At 46.0% G+C, this 18,894-nt stretch overlaps 5 protein-coding genes across 5 annotated transcripts; 4 read left to right on the forward strand and 1 right to left on the reverse strand.

Moving 5' to 3' along the window:
• Positions 1 to 3,332: 3,332 nt before the first annotated feature.
• PAAG_00026 (hypothetical protein) lies at positions 3,333 to 4,055 on the forward strand (the record flags this gene model as incomplete). The annotated part of the gene is made up of 1 exon (XM_002797441.1): positions 3,333 to 4,055. One exon carries the CDS (start codon positions 3,333 to 3,335, stop codon positions 4,053 to 4,055), a length of 723 nt encoding a protein of 240 aa, XP_002797487.1.
• Positions 4,056 to 4,702: 647 nt separating this feature from the next.
• Positions 4,703 to 5,890, forward strand: PAAG_00027 (hypothetical protein; the record flags this gene model as incomplete). The annotated part of the gene is made up of 2 exons (XM_002797442.1): positions 4,703 to 5,701; positions 5,771 to 5,890. 2 exons carry the CDS (start codon positions 4,703 to 4,705, stop codon positions 5,888 to 5,890), a joined length of 1,119 nt encoding a protein of 372 aa, XP_002797488.1.
• A 686-nt stretch (positions 5,891 to 6,576) lies between these two features.
• On the reverse strand, positions 6,577 to 9,642 carry PAAG_00028 (TPR repeat-containing protein; the record flags this gene model as incomplete). The annotated part of the gene is made up of 1 exon (XM_002797443.2): positions 6,577 to 9,642. One exon carries the CDS (start codon positions 9,640 to 9,642, stop codon positions 6,577 to 6,579), a length of 3,066 nt encoding a protein of 1,021 aa, XP_002797489.1.
• Positions 9,643 to 12,181: 2,539 nt separating this feature from the next.
• Positions 12,182 to 13,258, forward strand: PAAG_00029 (hypothetical protein; the record flags this gene model as incomplete). The annotated part of the gene is made up of 5 exons (XM_002797444.2): positions 12,182 to 12,257; positions 12,312 to 12,385; positions 12,608 to 12,683; positions 12,933 to 12,974; positions 13,080 to 13,258. The coding sequence occupies 5 exons, from the start codon at positions 12,182 to 12,184 to the stop codon at positions 13,256 to 13,258; spliced, it is 447 nt and encodes a 148-aa protein (XP_002797490.2).
• A 1,941-nt stretch (positions 13,259 to 15,199) lies between these two features.
• Positions 15,200 to 18,615, forward strand: PAAG_00030 (elongation factor 3; the record flags this gene model as incomplete). The annotated part of the gene is made up of 3 exons (XM_002797445.2): positions 15,200 to 15,390; positions 15,513 to 18,412; positions 18,488 to 18,615. The coding sequence occupies 3 exons, from the start codon at positions 15,200 to 15,202 to the stop codon at positions 18,613 to 18,615; spliced, it is 3,219 nt and encodes a 1,072-aa protein (XP_002797491.1).
• Between the last annotated feature and the right edge of the window lie 279 nt (positions 18,616 to 18,894).

Below are 18,894 nucleotides of genomic sequence, written 5' to 3' on the forward strand. Positions count from 1 at the left end.
CTGCCCACGTTCTTTTTCTTTTTGCCTCTCGTTCCGTCCCTCTCTTTCCCTTCTGTTGTGGTGCAACTGAGACAATGTTCAGGACTGATCAGCATTATTTGTTCCAGGTACATACAACCGGGTAATTGTTGCTTCCCTCCAGTCCAACTTGAATCATTCTTCTTATCATATTTCCCCTTCTACCAACCCGCGCAATATACATAGTTTACTTACTTGAGGCATGTTATGTACATACCGGTTGCATCCAGGTCTTGCCGTCTTTTCCCCATTTTTCTTCCTTCCGGTTTCTACTCTACAGGAGATCAGCGAGGCATGGTCTGGTTTAGATTATAACAAAGGGTAATTCTAGCACAGTTTACACATATACTGCGGGAAGCGGGAATTGAAAACTCTTGCCCAGGGAATTTTAAAAAGAACCCCTGATTATATGAAATCCCCCGAGTTATTTGTTGGTTGGAGCTACCCAGCTTAGTCATCCACCTTCCTGTCCTCCGACATAGTTTTAGCTGGCCTTGTGCGTGCTAGGGATGTCAGGTGACTTCCTATGGGATTGCAACTCGTTCATTTGTCCCCAAGTAATTATATAAGGCTGGCCAGCAACACGTGACCTAGATAGACCTTCACAATATAACCGTGCCACGCGCACTCACCATTAGTGAGTACGCCCCACCGTAAAGAAAATATCACCATAATGAAAATCATCTAGGATCACCAATCTTCAAAAATTAATTAATGGTCAACACCATGCCTATCTATAATATAAAGATTATCTATATACTCATTAGAGTGTGTAGAATCTCTGATAGATTGAGATTCATTAATAATATTATGTTGTGGTTGATTGGTATTAGATTTGAAGACTTTAATCCCAACTGGCTATAAAGCTTTATTTCTCTCTTTTATTGATTCATCTTCCTTACAATACTTGATCTTGTGATTGGCATTCTTGATAGTGAGGATCCTCTCTATCTGCATCTGTCTGTGGCTGTTTTTGACAATTCAATATCTATTCATCAAATAATGAGCAGATAATTCATTCTCTCAATGCATATTCAATTCTACTTGTATCAGACTTCCTTTGAAGATCTTATCCAATTGCTGGGTCACATCAGATGTCAGAGTGTTTTTCATCTCTTGTATGATATTATCTATTGTCTTGATTTGCTGATGTAGTTTTATAATTATATCTGAAAATGTCAATTAAAAAGATGTGGTGAAGGATTAGATCTCATAGATGGAGTAAAACTGAAGCATTTTTCATCATCATCATAAACAAGCAGCTCTGGGCCATCATCTATTTTATATTGTCTCAGGGATTGAAGGATTATTTCTCATTTGATTGAATAGATTATACAATCAATGAATCTCAGTAAATTCAACTCTGATGATAACAGATTTGAAGATTTGATGACAGACATTCTCTAGATTAGCAAGGAACAGTCTCTCATTATATTGCTCATATCTGTATCAAGAAGCCTTGTTAACTACTTTTGTATGATAATGCTTATATTGCTGGAAAGTCAATCATCAAAAGATTACAGTAAATAACTTGTATGAGATGAGAATTCAAACACAATATCACTGATGTAAAACTTATACTGATTGAAGACAGATTCATAGTAGTTGAACTAGTTAATAACAAAGCTTATATTTTCATTTGACACTCATTTTGATTTCATAGGTTTCTGCTTGATCCTCTTATAATCTAGCAGATATTTGATGAATTGATACACCCACATCTTGTCAATGATAGAAGGAGGGGGTATTAGAATTGATATGATAATAACTCAGCATTCAATTCGCAGCAGCTTCAATATGTTCAACTATAGAAGGGCAAAAGTTTTTATTCAATTGATGAATCCACTTCTTGATCACTTTCTTCTGTGCTACCGAGCCTCTATCACTAGCAAGCTTCACCTGTAGCCGCAGGGTAAGGTTAAGCCGAACGGGAGTGCCGTAAGCTTGATAACTAGGACAGGGGGTAGTGCCACTATCACGAGTAGTAAGGATGTCAATTAGAGGATCCTTATAACCAACGATAGCTACGGCTAGGGGGTCAGGTGTGCGTAGGGCTTGAGTGAGACGGGCACCTGAGAGGGTGTACAGTTAGGTGGTCAAAGCTATGACAAGTATAGGAGCGGGGATGTATCAGATAAACGCAGACACAATGTGGGTAGGATGGAGTAGAGATCAGGTAGATGAATGGAGAATATAAAATTGATCGTGATCAAGAAGATAGGCCTCTTGATCCTAGGGGTAATGAGCGTGTTTATATACATGATGGAAACCTCTTGATAGATCTGACAGCCCATGGTATATAGTCATACCAGCCTACCAATCTACCACCCAGTAGACTTGGTAATGTCTGATAGATAGTCATACCAATCTATCAATCTATCAATCACGTGACCATCTCTTTAGGTTAGTCCTGGAACCCAGGGTTATTCCGTCTGAAACCCTAGTTCCTTTATCCTCTGCAATTCTTATCCAATGATCCCTGGGAGTCTCCTGTTGGTTCACAACATTCTGACTGTCACTCAACATTTGATTGATCAAAGCTTCTATATTCCTTGATCTTTTTCTTTTAATGTGTTGATACAAAGTTCCATATGGAATTTAGAATTCTCACACCACATCTGTGATTTTTAAATTTTGATTTGATTTTATGGTGTCTAATGCCATCTAAATCTGATCTTCCGAATATTTACTATTATTAGGCATGGCGGTGGTGGTTATTGATTTTTGAAGATTGGTGATGAATATGCAAGAAAGAGATTTTCGTTACAGTGATATTTTCTTTACGGTGGGGCGCACTCACTAATGGTGAGTGCGCGTGGCACGGTTAATATGGAACTATATAATATATAGCGTTTTTGTTTGGGGGGGTTGGGAGGAGGGTAAATCACCGAACGAAGAGACACGCGTATGCGATATTTGCCGTCATCGTAATTAACCATCATTTATTTATCAGCCACGCTAGGAGCATCATTGGATCAGCAGCGAAATCCCCCCAGCCGCGGATTATCGGGATCAGGGATGTATAGACGCTCAGCATGTTCAACTCCTCTGCTAGTGTCGATGGATGCAGCCATTTATCCGTTCTTGTCGCTGTGCGGTTGAGGGGTATTTAGTAGTGGGTGTCACTGGGCAGGCAGCGACCTGATAACTATGGGTCCGAACTCGTTGTCATATAAAGGGGGCCCAATGCGCCGGCAACCTTTTTCAGCTGTTTTAATCTTCCACGGGTAGACACGTTTCCTTCCTTGACTGCCTCGAACATCAAGCTTCGTTCTTTAATGGTAGAAGCTCTACAAGACTATGTGAACTTCAACATGCCTACTCTCGAAATAAATGTGCCTGGCGAATGCCACCTGAACCGCACTGCCGAAAGGGCCTTTCTCACTGTGCGTGTATCGACAGAGAGTCCAAAACAAGAAGAAGCGGCAGAGAATGCCACCAACACAGTAAACAGCCTGCACCAGCTGTTTCGCGAGTTATCTCCAAAGACGGAGAGTGGAGGTGCCACCCCTGAAGCAGCCGTTACTCTATTTACTATAGGATCAATCTCCACCTCGTCAGCGATCCCACTAGACGACAAAGGCAAAACCACCGGCCCACGCAAATATTCAGCCTATGCCACTATCTCCGCGATTTTCCGCGACTTCGCTAAGCTCAGCATGGTGATCAGTCAGCTTTTCATGATGCCTTTTGTAGAAGTGGAGAGGATCGACTGGCGATTGACGGAGGAGACGATCCAGGTCCTTGCTAAGGAAGCCCAAAAAAAGGCCCTCTTGGACGCAATTGAGAAGGCAGCTGTTTACGCAGAGGTGGTTGGGCGAGAAGTTTTTTTGGTGGAAATTAACGATGAGGGGGGATATTCTTCTACTGGCAGGACGAAGCAGACAAATACACGTAATTTGACGAGAGGTGGTCAGGGAGGAGGAGGCATGGACAGCATTGATTTGGAACCGCAGGAGATTGTTCTATCCTCTTCGATCAAGACGGTATTCGCCACAACAGAATGGAAAAAGCCAATTTCCCTCTCCCTATACTGAATTGTGGTGGATGTCGTTCCATCTCGCACTTAGGATCCAGGTGGGACTAATCGAAGGAACATTACGATGTTAACAACAACCTTACCGAGATGTTGCCTTGGGCAGAAAATTGAGACAAGACGGCAGCACTTTGTGGTATTTATTATATATGATGGGCTGGATATGGGTTTTTCCATCAGATCAGACTGCTCTCTTTTCCATATCGCTCTTCCAAACGCTCCCCCTCCTTGGGCGTTTTATATACAATTGCGTCTCCTGCCTCCAGCTGCAGTAGAGACTCCTTCTCTGCGATCCCTCAGCCCAAATCCTTTGGAAACTACTTGCCCGCGCTTGGTCTCCCCTTCTCTTCTTCTTCTTCTTCTTCTTCTTCTTCTTCTTCTTATTCGTCTCCTTCAATCGTGACTCGGGCCTGCCAAAAAGACATGGGAGCCGTCGGTGTTTTTATGTTTCTATATTTATTGTTGCGGGCCATTTCTTGTTCAAATGCTTCGCTGCCATGCATGTTCTCTCTGCAGTTTACGTTGGTCGATGCTGGTTTCTGTTGCTTCATCTTCATTTTTAGATGCTATATACTTATGAACTTCATATTCAGGATAAACATTTTCTCCCCCCCATTCCTTTATCTTTTAACGTACCTATTCCCCACAATGGGGAAATGGGTTAATTTTCGACCCGGTTGGACTCACCGTTCAAACACAGAAAGGGATATGCCACAACAGAGGCCCTCTTGGGAGCAGCATATCTCACATATTTATGGTGCAGACATGACTCGACGAGAACGGGAGGATGCATTGATAAGCGCATCATTTACGGATATTACGAGGGCTGTAGATACGCGAAGCACAGGATATTCGATTCCACATGAGGATTCTGCACGCCCCGACGCAGAACGAAGAAATTTAGATCTCAGAGGACAGGGGGCAGTCATGTCGCAATATCCTGCACTTACCGCACAACCGCCTTCAGGACACGGAGACACAAGCCCATTGACAAGTGGGCTAACCACTAGTTTCCATCCCCAGTCTTCCATGCAGTCAATCTCGAGACAGGCCCAGATTACCGCTCAGGGTCTTGAAACTTCCTTTGCAGTCGTACGTAGTGATGAAGGGAGTCAACACGGCGAAAGTCACCACCCCAGATATGTACATCCTCCGTTCGCTGCCCGACCGTGGAACGCACAGCCCAACGTAGGTGTTCTAGCATTCGAAACTGCTACCAATAATGTCTTCCCTAGCGCCGCACAGTCGAATATTTCTCACCTGAGTGGAGACGAGATGGAAGTATGCAAGGCTGCGACCCCTGAAGAGCTGGGGCAGGCATCAACTGCCAACGCAGCCGACGGAGCTAAAACGCCTCTGAAGAGACATGCAGATTTAATCCCAGCAGATGCACCCAATCCAAAACGATTGTCAGGAGGGGGCCCAATTCTTACCCAGGGCCGCTCCAGGAGAGTCAAAATACGCGGCTCTTCTGATAGACTCGAACCTCATCCAAGGCTATCTAGTGGGGAGGTGTTTGCAAGCGACAATGAACACGCCATTGCTGATTGCTCATCCACCTTTGGAACCGATAACTATGATTTGTCAGATGATGGCCGGCGCCTATTGGAAGAGAGCGACAAGGGGTATAAAGCTGGGTCAAGTTCTGTACGTTATTCGCAGCTCGAAAGATATATTCTTCTTCGATGTGAAAACTAATACATACCTTCGCTCCAGCCCCCATCTGACCTCGAAGAAATGCGAAGAGTGGAAACAAGTACAGGGAAAGGCTGGGATATTTCTGGAGGTGATGCACTTCACAAGCACGGATACATGTTACGACCACGCAAGCGGTAGTTCGCATTGCCGGTAAGCGCCACTAGACGCGCTGTGTGGTGCGTACAATCCTATGTCGAAACGGCTGGTCGTTGGGATAGTGGGAAAGTATTTTAACAACAAGAACCGTTTACTTGCCTACTATCATTTGTGTTTTTTTGATGCGGTTGCTCATTCTTGCTGACTCTGTTATGTTTGATGTCTGGCATTCGTTACACTCTTCTTCGCTGCATTTTGTTTTTCGGCCTACACAGAAGTGTCATCAATGTCTAAATAGACATTTTTCGGTCAAACTCGAATCGATTGTTCGCGTGGGATAGGGAACAATCACGGGAATCACTATAGAACGTTTTCTTTTTCTTTTCTCTTCTCTTCTTTTCTTTTCTTTCGTTTCTCAGAAGAGTAACTTCCATAGACCCAAACAATTCGACAGATATGATACCGGAACAGACAGCGAGTTGTATAGTTACGTGGTATGAAATATGTGGGAGACCTGTTTCACCAGCGAAGGGGAAGCACCCGCATAGTCGAGGGAATGAACAGGAGAATGAACTGTCTTGGGAAGGGCTCTTCAGCTTCGCGGATGTTCGGCATCAGATTATCCAAGATGCCATCTTCTATATTTTTGTCTTCTCTACTCTATTGTAATCAAAACTAATAATCATTCATGAGTTACAATATCCCTATGGTCAAGACAACGAAATTATTTAATTACCGCCAGCAACTGCAGCACTCAGCTCTTTTAATCGCCTCCAACCATCAGTTTCCTCCCAAAACTCCTTCCCCTTGCCCTGTACACTCCGCACCGCACTACGCGATTTAAGTCTCCAATCTTTCGCGACCAACTCTGCTCCACGACTCCCGTCTGCCTTCCCTCCCTCCTCCGGAATTGCGGTCCCTTCTTTCTCCTTATCCATAGGCCCGAAGACAGCATAGCCCTCATGGACAACTCGCTCAGTCGCCTCCACTACCTCCACCCATTTCTTTTCATAGCCCAACTGGAACGCCCCCTGCGTGCATGATGCGACAGTAGCACGCCACGCCTTCTCATGCGCCGCCAGTGCGCGCGACGGTCTATTCCGCCACGCCTCTACCTTGGCAATGAGCAGCCATAGTTGCGCTGAGTGTGTAATGAGCGGGACGACGTCTTCGTCGAGGAGTTTGAGGATTAGGGCCGGGATCGTGCCCCGGCGGAAGACAGTTGCGGGCGGGGGCGTAGGTATGAATTTCGATACGCCATGGTTGGAGTTACTAACTTCATGATCCGCTATAAGGGTGTCGACAAGCATGGTGAGGATGTTAACGTCGACCGCTTTTTCACCCTTCTTGGGACCGCAGAGATCAATGACGCGTTTCTGAGCGTAGATGATGTCGCGAAAGGGGGTGTCCGGGGGCGGAATGGATGCGCTGACTGTCAGCAGGTTGTCCCAGATGCGGTGGTCGTTGTGTTTGTATTTGGCGGCTCGTTTCAGGGCGACAAGGGCTTCGCGTTTATGCTTGTGTAGGTCAGGCCTTTGTGGAACGGGAGTTGACTCCTCTCCACGAACATCTATTGTATTCTGATCGGCAATTGTGACTGGTTCTGTGGTGGTGGTTGGTGGAGGAAGATTGATTAGCGCTGCAGCAAGGTTGCTCCAGGCCTCAGCATCTGTTTCCTCCAACTGCACACTTCGAGTGAACGATTCCACAGCATCCTCGTATTTCTCCAACTCAAGCCGCACGCACCCAAGCGCAAACCAGGCACTATGGTTGAGACGGTTGATAGCCAAACTCTTGCAGTATGCTTCCTCTGCTTTGTCAAATGAAGGAGGTTTAGTAGATAGATAAAGGCGCGCGAGGGAGCGTTGGGCACGAGCATATCGCTGATTCGAAACTGTCCATGCGCGTTCATACATTGTAGGGTCCTTGTCGATGTCACCCAGAATACAAAACAGGCGCGGGGCATCCACGGGGAGCTGTGGGAGTTCACCACCTTCAAAAACATCGTTGCCATCAGTAGAGCTTGGATTCTTCCGTTTGAATAACTGCCTCCGCACCATAATTCTAGCCATATCTTCTCTGTCTGTAGCGGCATAGCACAAGGCCGCTTCCGCCCACATTTGCAGTCGCTCATAGATATCAAGGGCACTGCGGAGACCGCCCAGACTAACCCATCGGGAAGCAAGTTCAGCCTCGAGGTCCCATCTGGTAGAGAAGTTGAGAAGCCAAATATACTCAAGCCGATCCATTGCAGGTGCTGACTCTGATGCTTCAGGGCGAGGAAGGAAAGTAGAAGCCTGCTCAGAAGCTTCACCGGTATTGGGAATGGGATCGGATGCTGTGTCAGCAATAACCTGGTCGACTAGTGCTTGTAGCTGTAGCAAACCCCGTTCCGCTGTTCGTGATCGGTACCCTTCGATCTTACTTCGAACTAGGAGAGCCTGAGAATAGACCTGCCAGTTCGAGCTTCCATCATCGAGAACTCGTGTCGCGTAGGGTAATGTTTCCTCTCTCGTGAGTCCATGTTGTGGTGAGGTATTGGTTATTGCTGATGCAATCGAAAGGAGGATAATGGAATCCAACGTGTTCAGTTTTGGCTGGTCTGAGGGATCAAGAGCTGCGAGAACCGGGGGTAGAGTAGAATGGTCCTCAATCGTCATCGATCTCTCCTGTTCCTCTACTGGCTCGTCTTTCCTGAAAGATATAGCCTCCAAAAGTGTGTCGTCGTTTAAATCCAGATTATTAGGCTTGGAGCTTGCTGCTCCTGTGTCCCGTATTTTCTTCTGTGTCAGAGTTTTCTGTTCTTGATCAGCTGGTGTCTCTAATATATGCCCTCCATCCGCGCTTTTCGCCAACACAACAAGTTGACTAATATCTCGATCCTGAAATTTGGTCCGCTTCCCCAACTTCCCCGTCAGTGCATATTGGAACCCAGTTTCATGTGCAGCATGCTCTAGGTCTGCCCTGGCCTTGGTGTCTAAACCATGATGCGTATGGATCGTTGCTCTTTCTAATAGAAATCTCGCGCGTTCCTCCACAGTTCGCGAAGCTGCAGTATCAGCCTGTAAAATCTCATCACCCAAAAAGTCCAAGTCCATGTAAATAAGTGACTGCAACGTCGTGGTATTTTCCGAAAGCATCTTTTGATGCAAGAAGTTAACTCTCATCCGAAACGTCCAGGCAAGCAATGGTGTATTTTTAACCGTCTCGTTCTCACCGGTGGAGGAGGGAACAATAGCCGGATGATTTAGAATCGCTTTGGCTAGGCAGAATAGCTCAACGTTGGGCGTGAGTTTATATGCTGCTTCGCCATCAACAGTCAGGCTGCGCACCATCGACTCACGCAGAGCCTGCAGAGTTTCAGCCGCACCGGCTCCTCTCCCACCCTTTTCCATTAAGAAGTCAGCGATCAGAAGATCAGCGGACCGAAAGGGCAATGGAGGACCAGTAACATTTGACTGAAGAAATGCGGACAAGGCCGCGACTGCAATGTGGAGGAGCTGGGAACAGGTACGTGATGCACCAGCGGCACCCTCAGCACGGAGAATCACGTCGACACTTTTGACGAGAAAATCAATATACGATAACTGGCCATTCATGAGGCATTCCTTTGCATCTAGTGAGATCTGCTCTTGTTCAACACGGCCGCAGACCATTTGGGTGAGTGGGAGATGTAGGATGGCGCAACATGCGTCATCTGAAAGATGGAGCGCATCATAACTGGAGAATGTGGAATTCGATAAATTGGTATATAAAATATCCAAGGACGCGGGGAGGTGCTCCAAGTCTGCCATGAGTAATTAGATTGTATTGGCTGGTGCAAGGGGTTTTTTTTCTTTTTTTTTTTCCCCCCAACTAATCCTTGGTGGGGAAGTTGATCGGGAAAAAAAATTCTGTGCGGTTAATTACCTGGCGTTCTTTGAGAGTAGCCAGCAAAGATCACCCTGACAATGTGAATTCATTCAGTCTCCGCCATGGTGAAAGCAGACATTTTGATAAAATATGATGCCAAAATTGGGCAAATTTCGGTCCATTCAGTGTATGTTCATGGATATAGTTAACTCTCAATAGTTTTTTATTGGATTACTAAGTGGATCTCTGAACCTTATCTGATTGTATGAGTGGTAGAGGTAGCTTCTGAGAAATATACATTTGGTGCTTTTCGTCAACTGAAAAATAAGGAAGAACAAACCCAGAAGAATACGCATGAAAGTTGTTGGAGCTGTGAGAACTTACTTCACTGTTGTAGCATGTAATTTAGATATGGCTCTTACTCATGTGGATAGACCTGTTCTTAACATCTCCCGAGGAATATGAGTTTTAAAACTGGAATTTTATTTTGAATAGAAAAGAGGATGATCAAGGAGCCATCGCAACAGCTGCTGAAGCATCTGGCTTACTGATATGCCATCAATCCATTTAAACTAACATATGGAAAAAATGTAAGACTAATCACCACTGTAGATGGAGTGGGTGGCATGCAAGAAACAAGATGTTCCTCCTTGTTATGAAGACAATTACTGAATGCCAGCTATTGGAAAAACAGTCCTGTTTGAGAAAGCAAGCAGGTACAGATGTTCAAAATTCGAAACAAAATTGAGTGTAATCTGAAATATGTCCCTGATTGACTTTGCAGTGAAAGCGATCACACTGCAACCAAGTGAATAGCTATGCTAGACAGTGTGTGCCGTGCTTCCAAATGTTGAGTATAACATAGTAAAAAGCAACAAGACCTGAGATACCCATCAAGTGTTGCATTTTCAGGAGCCAAGTATGTGAAATTTGCTGTCTGAAATGGTCACAGACTCTCAATGTGCTTGTGTTAACCAGGTACTAGTGATAAGATCCCAAACTGAAAATTGCGAGCAAAATGAAACTACGCTAACATCCGTGAATTTGAGAAATGACATGGTATTATCCTGTGGGAGAAGTATCAGCTAGAGACAGCTTTTGGTGCCGTGGACCAGGAAAGAAGAGAAAATAAAATTTTAAAATATATATATATATATATATAAAAAAAAAAATATCATAATAACTGATCTCTTTCAATATCGAGAATTTAATAAGATCAACGGTTCTGCAGTCACATGACTCCGCCATTGATGTCCAATGCCCGCCCCCGATCCGGCCTAGATCATTCACGTGACCTGTAGCTCTGATAGGCTTCTACCAATGCCAAACCAATCCATTAACGACTTCCTACTCCAAGGACACAGTGAGTTTTAAAGGGTTGATATATTCTCTGTCTGTGTTGGACATGCCACGAAAGAGTTAGGCCCTATGTTGGTAGACTAGAGAGAGATACCAATGTTGGTTGTCTCTTTGATTACATCTTCTTTAATCCTGTCAATTGGGAGTGATCAGCCTCCAATGGCTCGAGGTGTTTGTTTGACTATGCCGGTTGGTCGGGAAATCGCTGGTAGCCTCCGGTCTATTTTTTGACCTTGGCTTTGTATGGGTTGAAGCGGCTCATTAAGGATCGATATATCCGGCACAATCCAATAATTATTGGATCCAGTCACTTGTCACCAAGCATCAGAATTTCCTAGTGTTCGGCAGATCTAGTACCTATTGAATGAGGGAATACGGATTTCTCATGGGGCTGCATGGGTTCAGCGACTGAAATTCATAATATGTTGAATTGTTTTTATGTCACCTGGGCAGATTTGGTGGTTAAAATTATATTTTACGCCGCAATATGTGGATGACCAGCAGCGGCCCAGTAGAGACAACTTCAGACTTCGTTTGGTCAAGCGTTTGGCTCCTAGACCCATTTTAGTCCATCTTCCTGAGAGAATGCGAGAAAAGGCCCACAGGTGTTTGAACGGAAGTACTCTCCGGAGACCAGAGAGAAATACAGCCGGTAGGACCAAAATGTCCAAGGGTTGTTATAAGCCGCAGTCAATATCTTCAAAAGTGGAACCAACGGAATCGCAAGAGGAACTTCATGGGTCAATCTTTCTCTCCAGTGGAAGAGCCTAACAATATCATTCAACCTCAAGCCGTGCCCTTTCAGAGGGAATGCAAAACTCGAGACTGGTGCCAAAATAGCTGGATGGGGTCTGCTGCTGATCAAGAGCCAGCAGCATATTGCAGTACATGCCAGAGAAAGCCGAGAGGGAATAATAGCAAAGAGTAGACTAGGTCAGCGAAGGATAAACTCCTTCGAGAAACCAAATCCTTGACAAGGACTTCTTTCCAAGTGAAAAGTGGTCTGTCACCTTTTCAACGAACGTGCGGCCTGGGAATGAGGCAAGACAGTGGCGGGTCTGTGACCAGAAGTCCAAGCTCCAAGCTAATCAACGACGACAATGTCGCTGTCAGAGTGGAGACATGGAAGTCAATAAACCTGAGGTCCACTTGCTAAACGTGAGAACGTTTTTCGTTCTTACAAAGATGCTCGATGATGGTTAGTGACGTAATTGCCGGATTACATCCATAACTAACGCCTTGGGGGACAAAGAACCTGGGCAGTCTTCCATCGATGAGGGCAACCACCTGGTACTTGTGAAGTGCCAATTCACCGACAAAGGAGAGGTAGGTACCTAACTTTAAAATCAAATCTGTATACAGTTTACAGTGGACGGAAAATTGCCGTTGGAGAAAATTTTTGTGGGGATTCGAATGGAAATAATACGCCCCTAAAAACTTTTTCTGCAGTCTGTCTTCTGGTAGTAACTATTAAGTTATAACCTAGTTAGTTAGTTAACGAGTTAGTTAGTTAAGTTTAGAGTTAAAATTAGCTAAGTGCCAAGACAGGACGGAGAAGTTCCAGAACACTTCGTGGATCCCTGGCAGTGGAACAATCTGTTGAGGAGGTTTACGCGGGCACCAGGTGGCGAAACCAGAATAATTACTCCGAGCTTTGATTGAAATATCATTCATTAAGCGGAGGCTTGGCGAGATGGTAATTTTTGCATGTGAGATTATTATTTTTTATTGTGCGGACTATTTATCTCAAATTAACGTATTTATGAATTAATTATATTAAATCGCAACGAAACTGAGAGGGCTAAAAAGGGGGTATAAGTTTGGGATTTGGGCGTTGAAACAAGGGCCATAATTATACCTTGCATTGTGTAAGTCCCTGTTGGACTCGAAAACGGAAAACAGCAAAACCAAATGTGTAGCAAGATACTAGCCAATTACCCCAGGAAATGGGAAATATGATTATCCATCCCCAGAAGGATAAAATACATAGCACAATAATGAATGGTAACCGTTACCCCAGTGAATGGGATAAGAACAGCGAAACAAGGTCGTCGGTATGGAGTTGCGGGCCGCAAAGGGCAGCAATTTTTCGTAGGGCATCTGCAAGCCACCGATTACAGCCCGCCTCGCCCCGCAAAATTCCGGACGAGCTTTGGCAGGGCGAGAATCGGCAGGAACCTGGAACACTGGGGCGATTAGGTAATGCGGCAAATAGTTAACTAAGTTATCGATCCCGTGATTTACGCGATGCTGATTGGCTGCTGTACTCGCGCCACAACTGTCCCCCAATCTATGAAAGGGAGAAAGCAAAAAAAAATATAAACAAAGCAGAAAAAAAAATAAAAATAAGTAATAATAATAATAATAATAATAATAATAATAATAATAAAATAAAATAAAATAAAATAAAAAAAAAAAAAAAAAAAAAAAGGCACGACTCCCAGAGCTTGATTTGTTTATCCCTTGTCTTATCAGGCCCTATCCGGTGGAGAATCTGGAGCCCGCTCTGGAATCTGCAGCCAGCCAGCGCCCAGCGGGAACTTGGAGCCTTCCAAATGGTGCCCAGGCGAAAAGGGGGAGACAGGACAGGAAGCGAAAGCTACGAATCAGATTACCAGGGAGAGCCTTGTGTCAAGGCGGTGAGCCTCAGCGGTATGAACCCCTGTGCCAGAGTTCGAACCAACCCAGCGAATACTGGATGTTCTATACTCCGTACCTGGGCCCGGCTCGAGGTTTAGGCTGTAGATCTGCAGCAAACCTGGCTGGAACCAGTCAGATACAGCCTCGAACACCGCCACATAACTAGCTCTTTGCTTATCAGAATGCAGACTTTTTTAATCTTCCCGTTTTCCTTTTTTTTTCTTTTTTTTCTTTTTCCTTTTTTTTTTGTGTGCCCAACAAAAAAACAGAAAAGTGGGTAAACCCCCACCCCTTTCCCCTTACCCCTCTCGGAAAAAGGGGAGACGGGGCTGAAAATAATTAGTCCATTTCATCAGAGTCTTATCAGTTATCAGTAGGGATGGTAGTATTCCGTCGAAGTATCTTAACAGTTAAGAGGTGTGGAGATTTTTTTTTTCATAATTTTTTTTTTTTTTCATTTTATTTTCATCTTTATTTTTGACGAACGATCAAGCATTGATTGTGCGATTTTAGTCAGTTGGTGGTGTAGAGCGTCACATGTGGATTGGATAAAAATAGGTGGCTGCAAGCCTGTAAGCTGCAAGAAGCCAACCCAAATTCCCACCCAGCTTCCAGCAGGACCGCAACAGGATGATTTTATATCTGGGTGCTTGCATGAAAGCGCCCGGCGCCCCCTTGGATGAAGCCTGGCGCCCTGAAGCTGAGTCAGAGCCAGTCATACGTGGGAAGAATAGTGTCTCTAGAGACCTGGAAGCAGACATGGCCAGGACATCATCCATCATCCAGAGTAATCATCTTGAAATACATGTACATATACTCCGTATGTACCTGGGTAAAATAAGATGCCCCTCTCTATACTGTCATCAATACCTGTGAGGCGTGCGATTAGTCATGTACGGCATAGTTCACAACGATACCATACACCGCCTCCTCAGCCACCCAATCAGAGGCCCTGAATAGCCGGTATTTGGGTTTCAGAGTTACCAGCATACCGCGGCTTCCCTTTCGGGCTTAGACTCAGAATAAGAGTCAGCCCCAGCCAGAAAAAAAAAAATTAAAAAAAGTTGAGAGTTTTATAAAGACAAGAATTTCTTCCCTTCTGCGTTTGTTTTCTTCCCTTTTTTTCCTCTTCCTCTCCCTCTCCATCTCCACTCAACCCTTTTCATCTCTCTCTCGTTTTTCTTTCCCGTCTTTTCTTTCTCTTTGGGTGTTCTTATTATCTTCTTGTGATAGACTTTCGAAAAGCAAGGGTCTTGCAACTTTTGACGGTTTCTCATCTCCTCGTTCATATCTTGCATTTGCGAGGAGCTCGCTTCTCTCGAGTATCCCAACTTCGATTCGCTCTCATCACACAAATAAAATTTGAGCGAAAAATCTCTTTTACAAAAATATCTTAATAACTCTCCGTATCAGTCAATTCAGCGATTCTCTTCTTTTTCCCCTTCTTGCAAAAGAAGGGTCCTCAATTCTCCCACAATTTCATCCAAAATTTCATTCAAAATGCCTGCCGTCGACGTTTCTCCATCCATCCCATCCCCTACCGGCAAAGAGGCTGCCAAATCCATCGCTGTCCTCGAAGAGCTCGTCAAGAGTCTTTCCATCACCAAGACTGCTGATGAGGCTAAAGCTGCCGCTAACAACATTGCCACCCTCCTAAACGGCCCTGTCGAAGAGCAGGTTCTCCCAGCCAAGTAAGTATTTGCTCTCTATTTTTTTAATCTTAGTAATCCAACGAGAACTACAACACTGGAGCCTAGCAGAAGGTTTTGGAGATGGCTGACTGGCTGACTGATTTGCTTTTAAAAAAATTCAGGGCTGTTGAACTCCTGAAGAAACAACTCTCCAACAAGAAAGATGCTGGTGCTCGTGAGCGGGCTCTCGATGGCATCCTCGCCATCGCCTCACACTCCACAGTTTCTCCCGCTGTCGAGCCATACCTTGTTACTCTGCTTGCTCCAACTTTGGCTGCTGTCGGTGACAAGATGGTCTCCGTGAAGCAGATCGCCCAGGCCGCAGCTGTTGCCCTTGTCAAGGCCATCAACCCCAACTCTGTTAAGGCCGCTCTGCCTTCCATCATCAACTCCATCTTGTCAGCTCAAAAATGGCAGGAGAAGATGACTGGTCTTCAGTGTATTGAGGCCCTCGTCGAAACTGCTCCAGCACAGCTTGCTTTCCGCGTCCCAGATCTCATTCCCGTTGTCTCGGAATCCATGTGGGATACCAAGCCAGAGGTCAAGAAATACGCTTACAGTATCATGGAGAAAGTCTGCGGCTTGATTGTCAACAAGGATATCGAACGCTTCATCCCTGAACTGATCAAGTGTATCGCCAAACCCGAGAACGTCCCCGAGACTGTTCACTTGCTCGGTGCTACTACTTTCGTCACTGATGTCCACGAACCCACCCTGGCTATTATGGTTCCTCTGCTCGACCGTGGACTTGCGGAGCGCGAAACTGCCATCAAGCGAAAGTCAGCAGTTATCGTCGACAACATGTGCAAGCTCGTTGAGGATCCTCAGATCGTTGCCGCTTTCTTGCCCAAGCTCATGCCTGCGCTTGAGAAGAACTACGAAACTTTGGCAGATCCTGAGGCACGTGAGAAGACCAAACAAGGTCTCGATACTCTCATCCGCGTCGGTGATGTGAAAGATGGCAAGATCCCTGAGGTCTCCAAGGCTAGTGATCTCGAAACAGTCTCTGCTATCCTCAAGGAGGTCCTCGAGCCAAAGCACAAAGCTCAGATCCTCAACTCCGAGGCTACCATCCAATACGTTGCCGCCATTGCTGGTCAACTCGTCGACGAGAAGGTTGTTGACCTCCCATCCTGGACTGAAAATACCCTCCCCTACATCACTGCTATTGTAGGCGAGGCCGATGCCAGGCCCATCGCTGAATCTCTCCGCAAGCGTGCCTCCCCCGGTGCTGCTGAGGAGTCTGAGGTTGAGCCAGATGAAGAGGAAGGAGAGGATCTTTGCAACTGTACCTTCAACTTGGCCTACGGTGCTAAGATCCTTCTCAACCAGACTCACCTGCGCCTCAAGCGTGGTCAACGGTACGGTCTCCTCGGCCCCAACGGTTCTGGTAAATCCACCCTCATGCGTGCCATCAACAACGAGCAGGTCGAGGGCTTCCCCAAGAAGGATGAGGTCAAGACTGTCTTCGTCGAGCATGACCTTGACGCTGCTGATACAGAGCAGACCGTCATTGGCTGGACCCAGAAGAAATTGGCCGATGTTGGCGTGCAGATTTCCCAGGAGGCCATCGAGGAGCGTCTGATTGAATTCGGTTTCCTCAAGGAGCAGTTCGAAAGTCCAATAACCTCTCTCTCTGGTGGCTGGAAAATGAAACTTGCTCTTGCCCGTGCCGTCTTCGAAGAGCCAGATATCCTCTTGCTCGACGAACCAACCAACCATCTCGACGTCAAAAACGTTGCCTGGCTCGAGCAGTACCTCATCAACTCTCCTTGCACTTCCATCATCGTGTCCCACGACAGCAAGTTCTTGAATAACGTCATTCAGCATGTCATCCACTATGAGCGTTTCAAGCTCCGCAGATATCGCGGTAACCTGTCCGAGTTCGCCAAGCGCTGTCCCTCTGCTCGCTCTTACTTTGATCTCGAGGCGTCAGAGATGGAATTCAAGTTCCCAGAGCCCGGTTTCCTTGAAGGTGTCAAGACCAAGGCCAAGGCCATTGTCCGTGTCAACAACATGAGCTTCCAATACCCTGGCACCTCCAGACCCCAGATCGCAGACATCAGCTTCCAATGCTCGCTCGGCTCCCGTATCGCTGTTATTGGTCCCAACGGTGCCGGAAAGTCCACTCTCGTCAACGTCCTGACTGGTGAACTAATCCCCACTTCCGGTGAGGTCTACCAGCACGAGAACATCCGTATTGCCTACATCAAACAGCATGCGTTTGCTCACATCGATAACCACCTTGACAAAACTCCATCCGAATACATCCAATGGCGTTTCCAGACCGGCGAAGATCGTGAGACCATGGACCGCGCCAACAAGATCGTCACTGACGAAGATGAAAAGGCCATGGACAAGATTTACAACATAGATGGCAGCAAACGTCGCGTAATCGGCGTCCACTCCCGCCGCAAATTCAAGAACTCCTACGAATACGAATGTTCTTTCGTCCTCGGTGAGAACGTCGGTATGAAGAACGAGAAGTGGACTCCGATGATGACATCTGACAACGCATGGATCCCACGTAATGAGATCCTCGCCTCCCACGCCAAGCTTGTCGCTGAAGTTGATCAAAAGGAGGCTCTCGCCAGCGGTCAATTCCGCCCTCTGGTTCGCAAGGAGATCGAACAACACTGCTCCTACTTTGGCCTTGATGCCGAGCTGGTCTCCCACTCGCGCATGCGTGGTCTCTCCGGAGGTCAGCGTGTTAAAGTCGTGCTCGCCGCTTGCTCTTGGCAACGACCTCACTTGATCGTACTTGACGAGCCCACCAATTATCTCGATCGCGATTCTCTGGGTGCTCTGTCCAAGGCACTTAAGTCTTTCGAGGGTGGTGTGATTATTATCACACACTCCAGCGAATTTACCGAAGGCCTTACACAGGAAGTTTGGTCCATGCGACCCAACGAACAAGGAATCGGTATCATGACGCCATCTGGACACAACTGGGTTCAGGGACAAGGCACAGGGCCTCGTTTGACGGAGAAGGATGACACTGAGGATAAGTTCGATGCAATGGGTATGTATTATCGCACCCCACTTCTGTCTAAGATGATTTCACCAGTCCACTAACATTTTCTTTTCTCTGCTTCAGGTAACAAAATCGAATCCACGAAGAAAACCAAGAAGCTCACTTCATCTGAACTCCGGAAGAAACGCAAGGACCGCATGGCTCGACGGAAGAAGGGTGAGGATGTCTTTTCGGATGAAGAGGATATGTGAAACCTCTACCAACAGGATAGATCTCCTTCCCTCATATTTTTTCCTTTCCATCTAGACTTGATCTTCACCCTTCTCCAGTGGCTTGTTCCCACCCTTGGTTTCTCCTCGTTTCCTGCCATAGATTCCACCTTGCGTTCTTCATGTTCTGTTGATAGTCACTAAAAACTTTTCCTTGATTCCTTGGGTGTATGATTTTGCCTGGCGTTGGTTGGATGTTACGAAATCTTTTGTTCTGTCACCCAGTGTGATATATGTCACATTTTACCTCTTTTTCTTCTC

The sequence above is a fragment of the Paracoccidioides lutzii genome (assembly GCF_000150705.2).
Source record: "Paracoccidioides lutzii Pb01 unplaced genomic scaffold supercont2.1, whole genome shotgun sequence".
Taxonomy (NCBI): domain Eukaryota; kingdom Fungi; phylum Ascomycota; class Eurotiomycetes; order Onygenales; family Ajellomycetaceae; genus Paracoccidioides; species Paracoccidioides lutzii.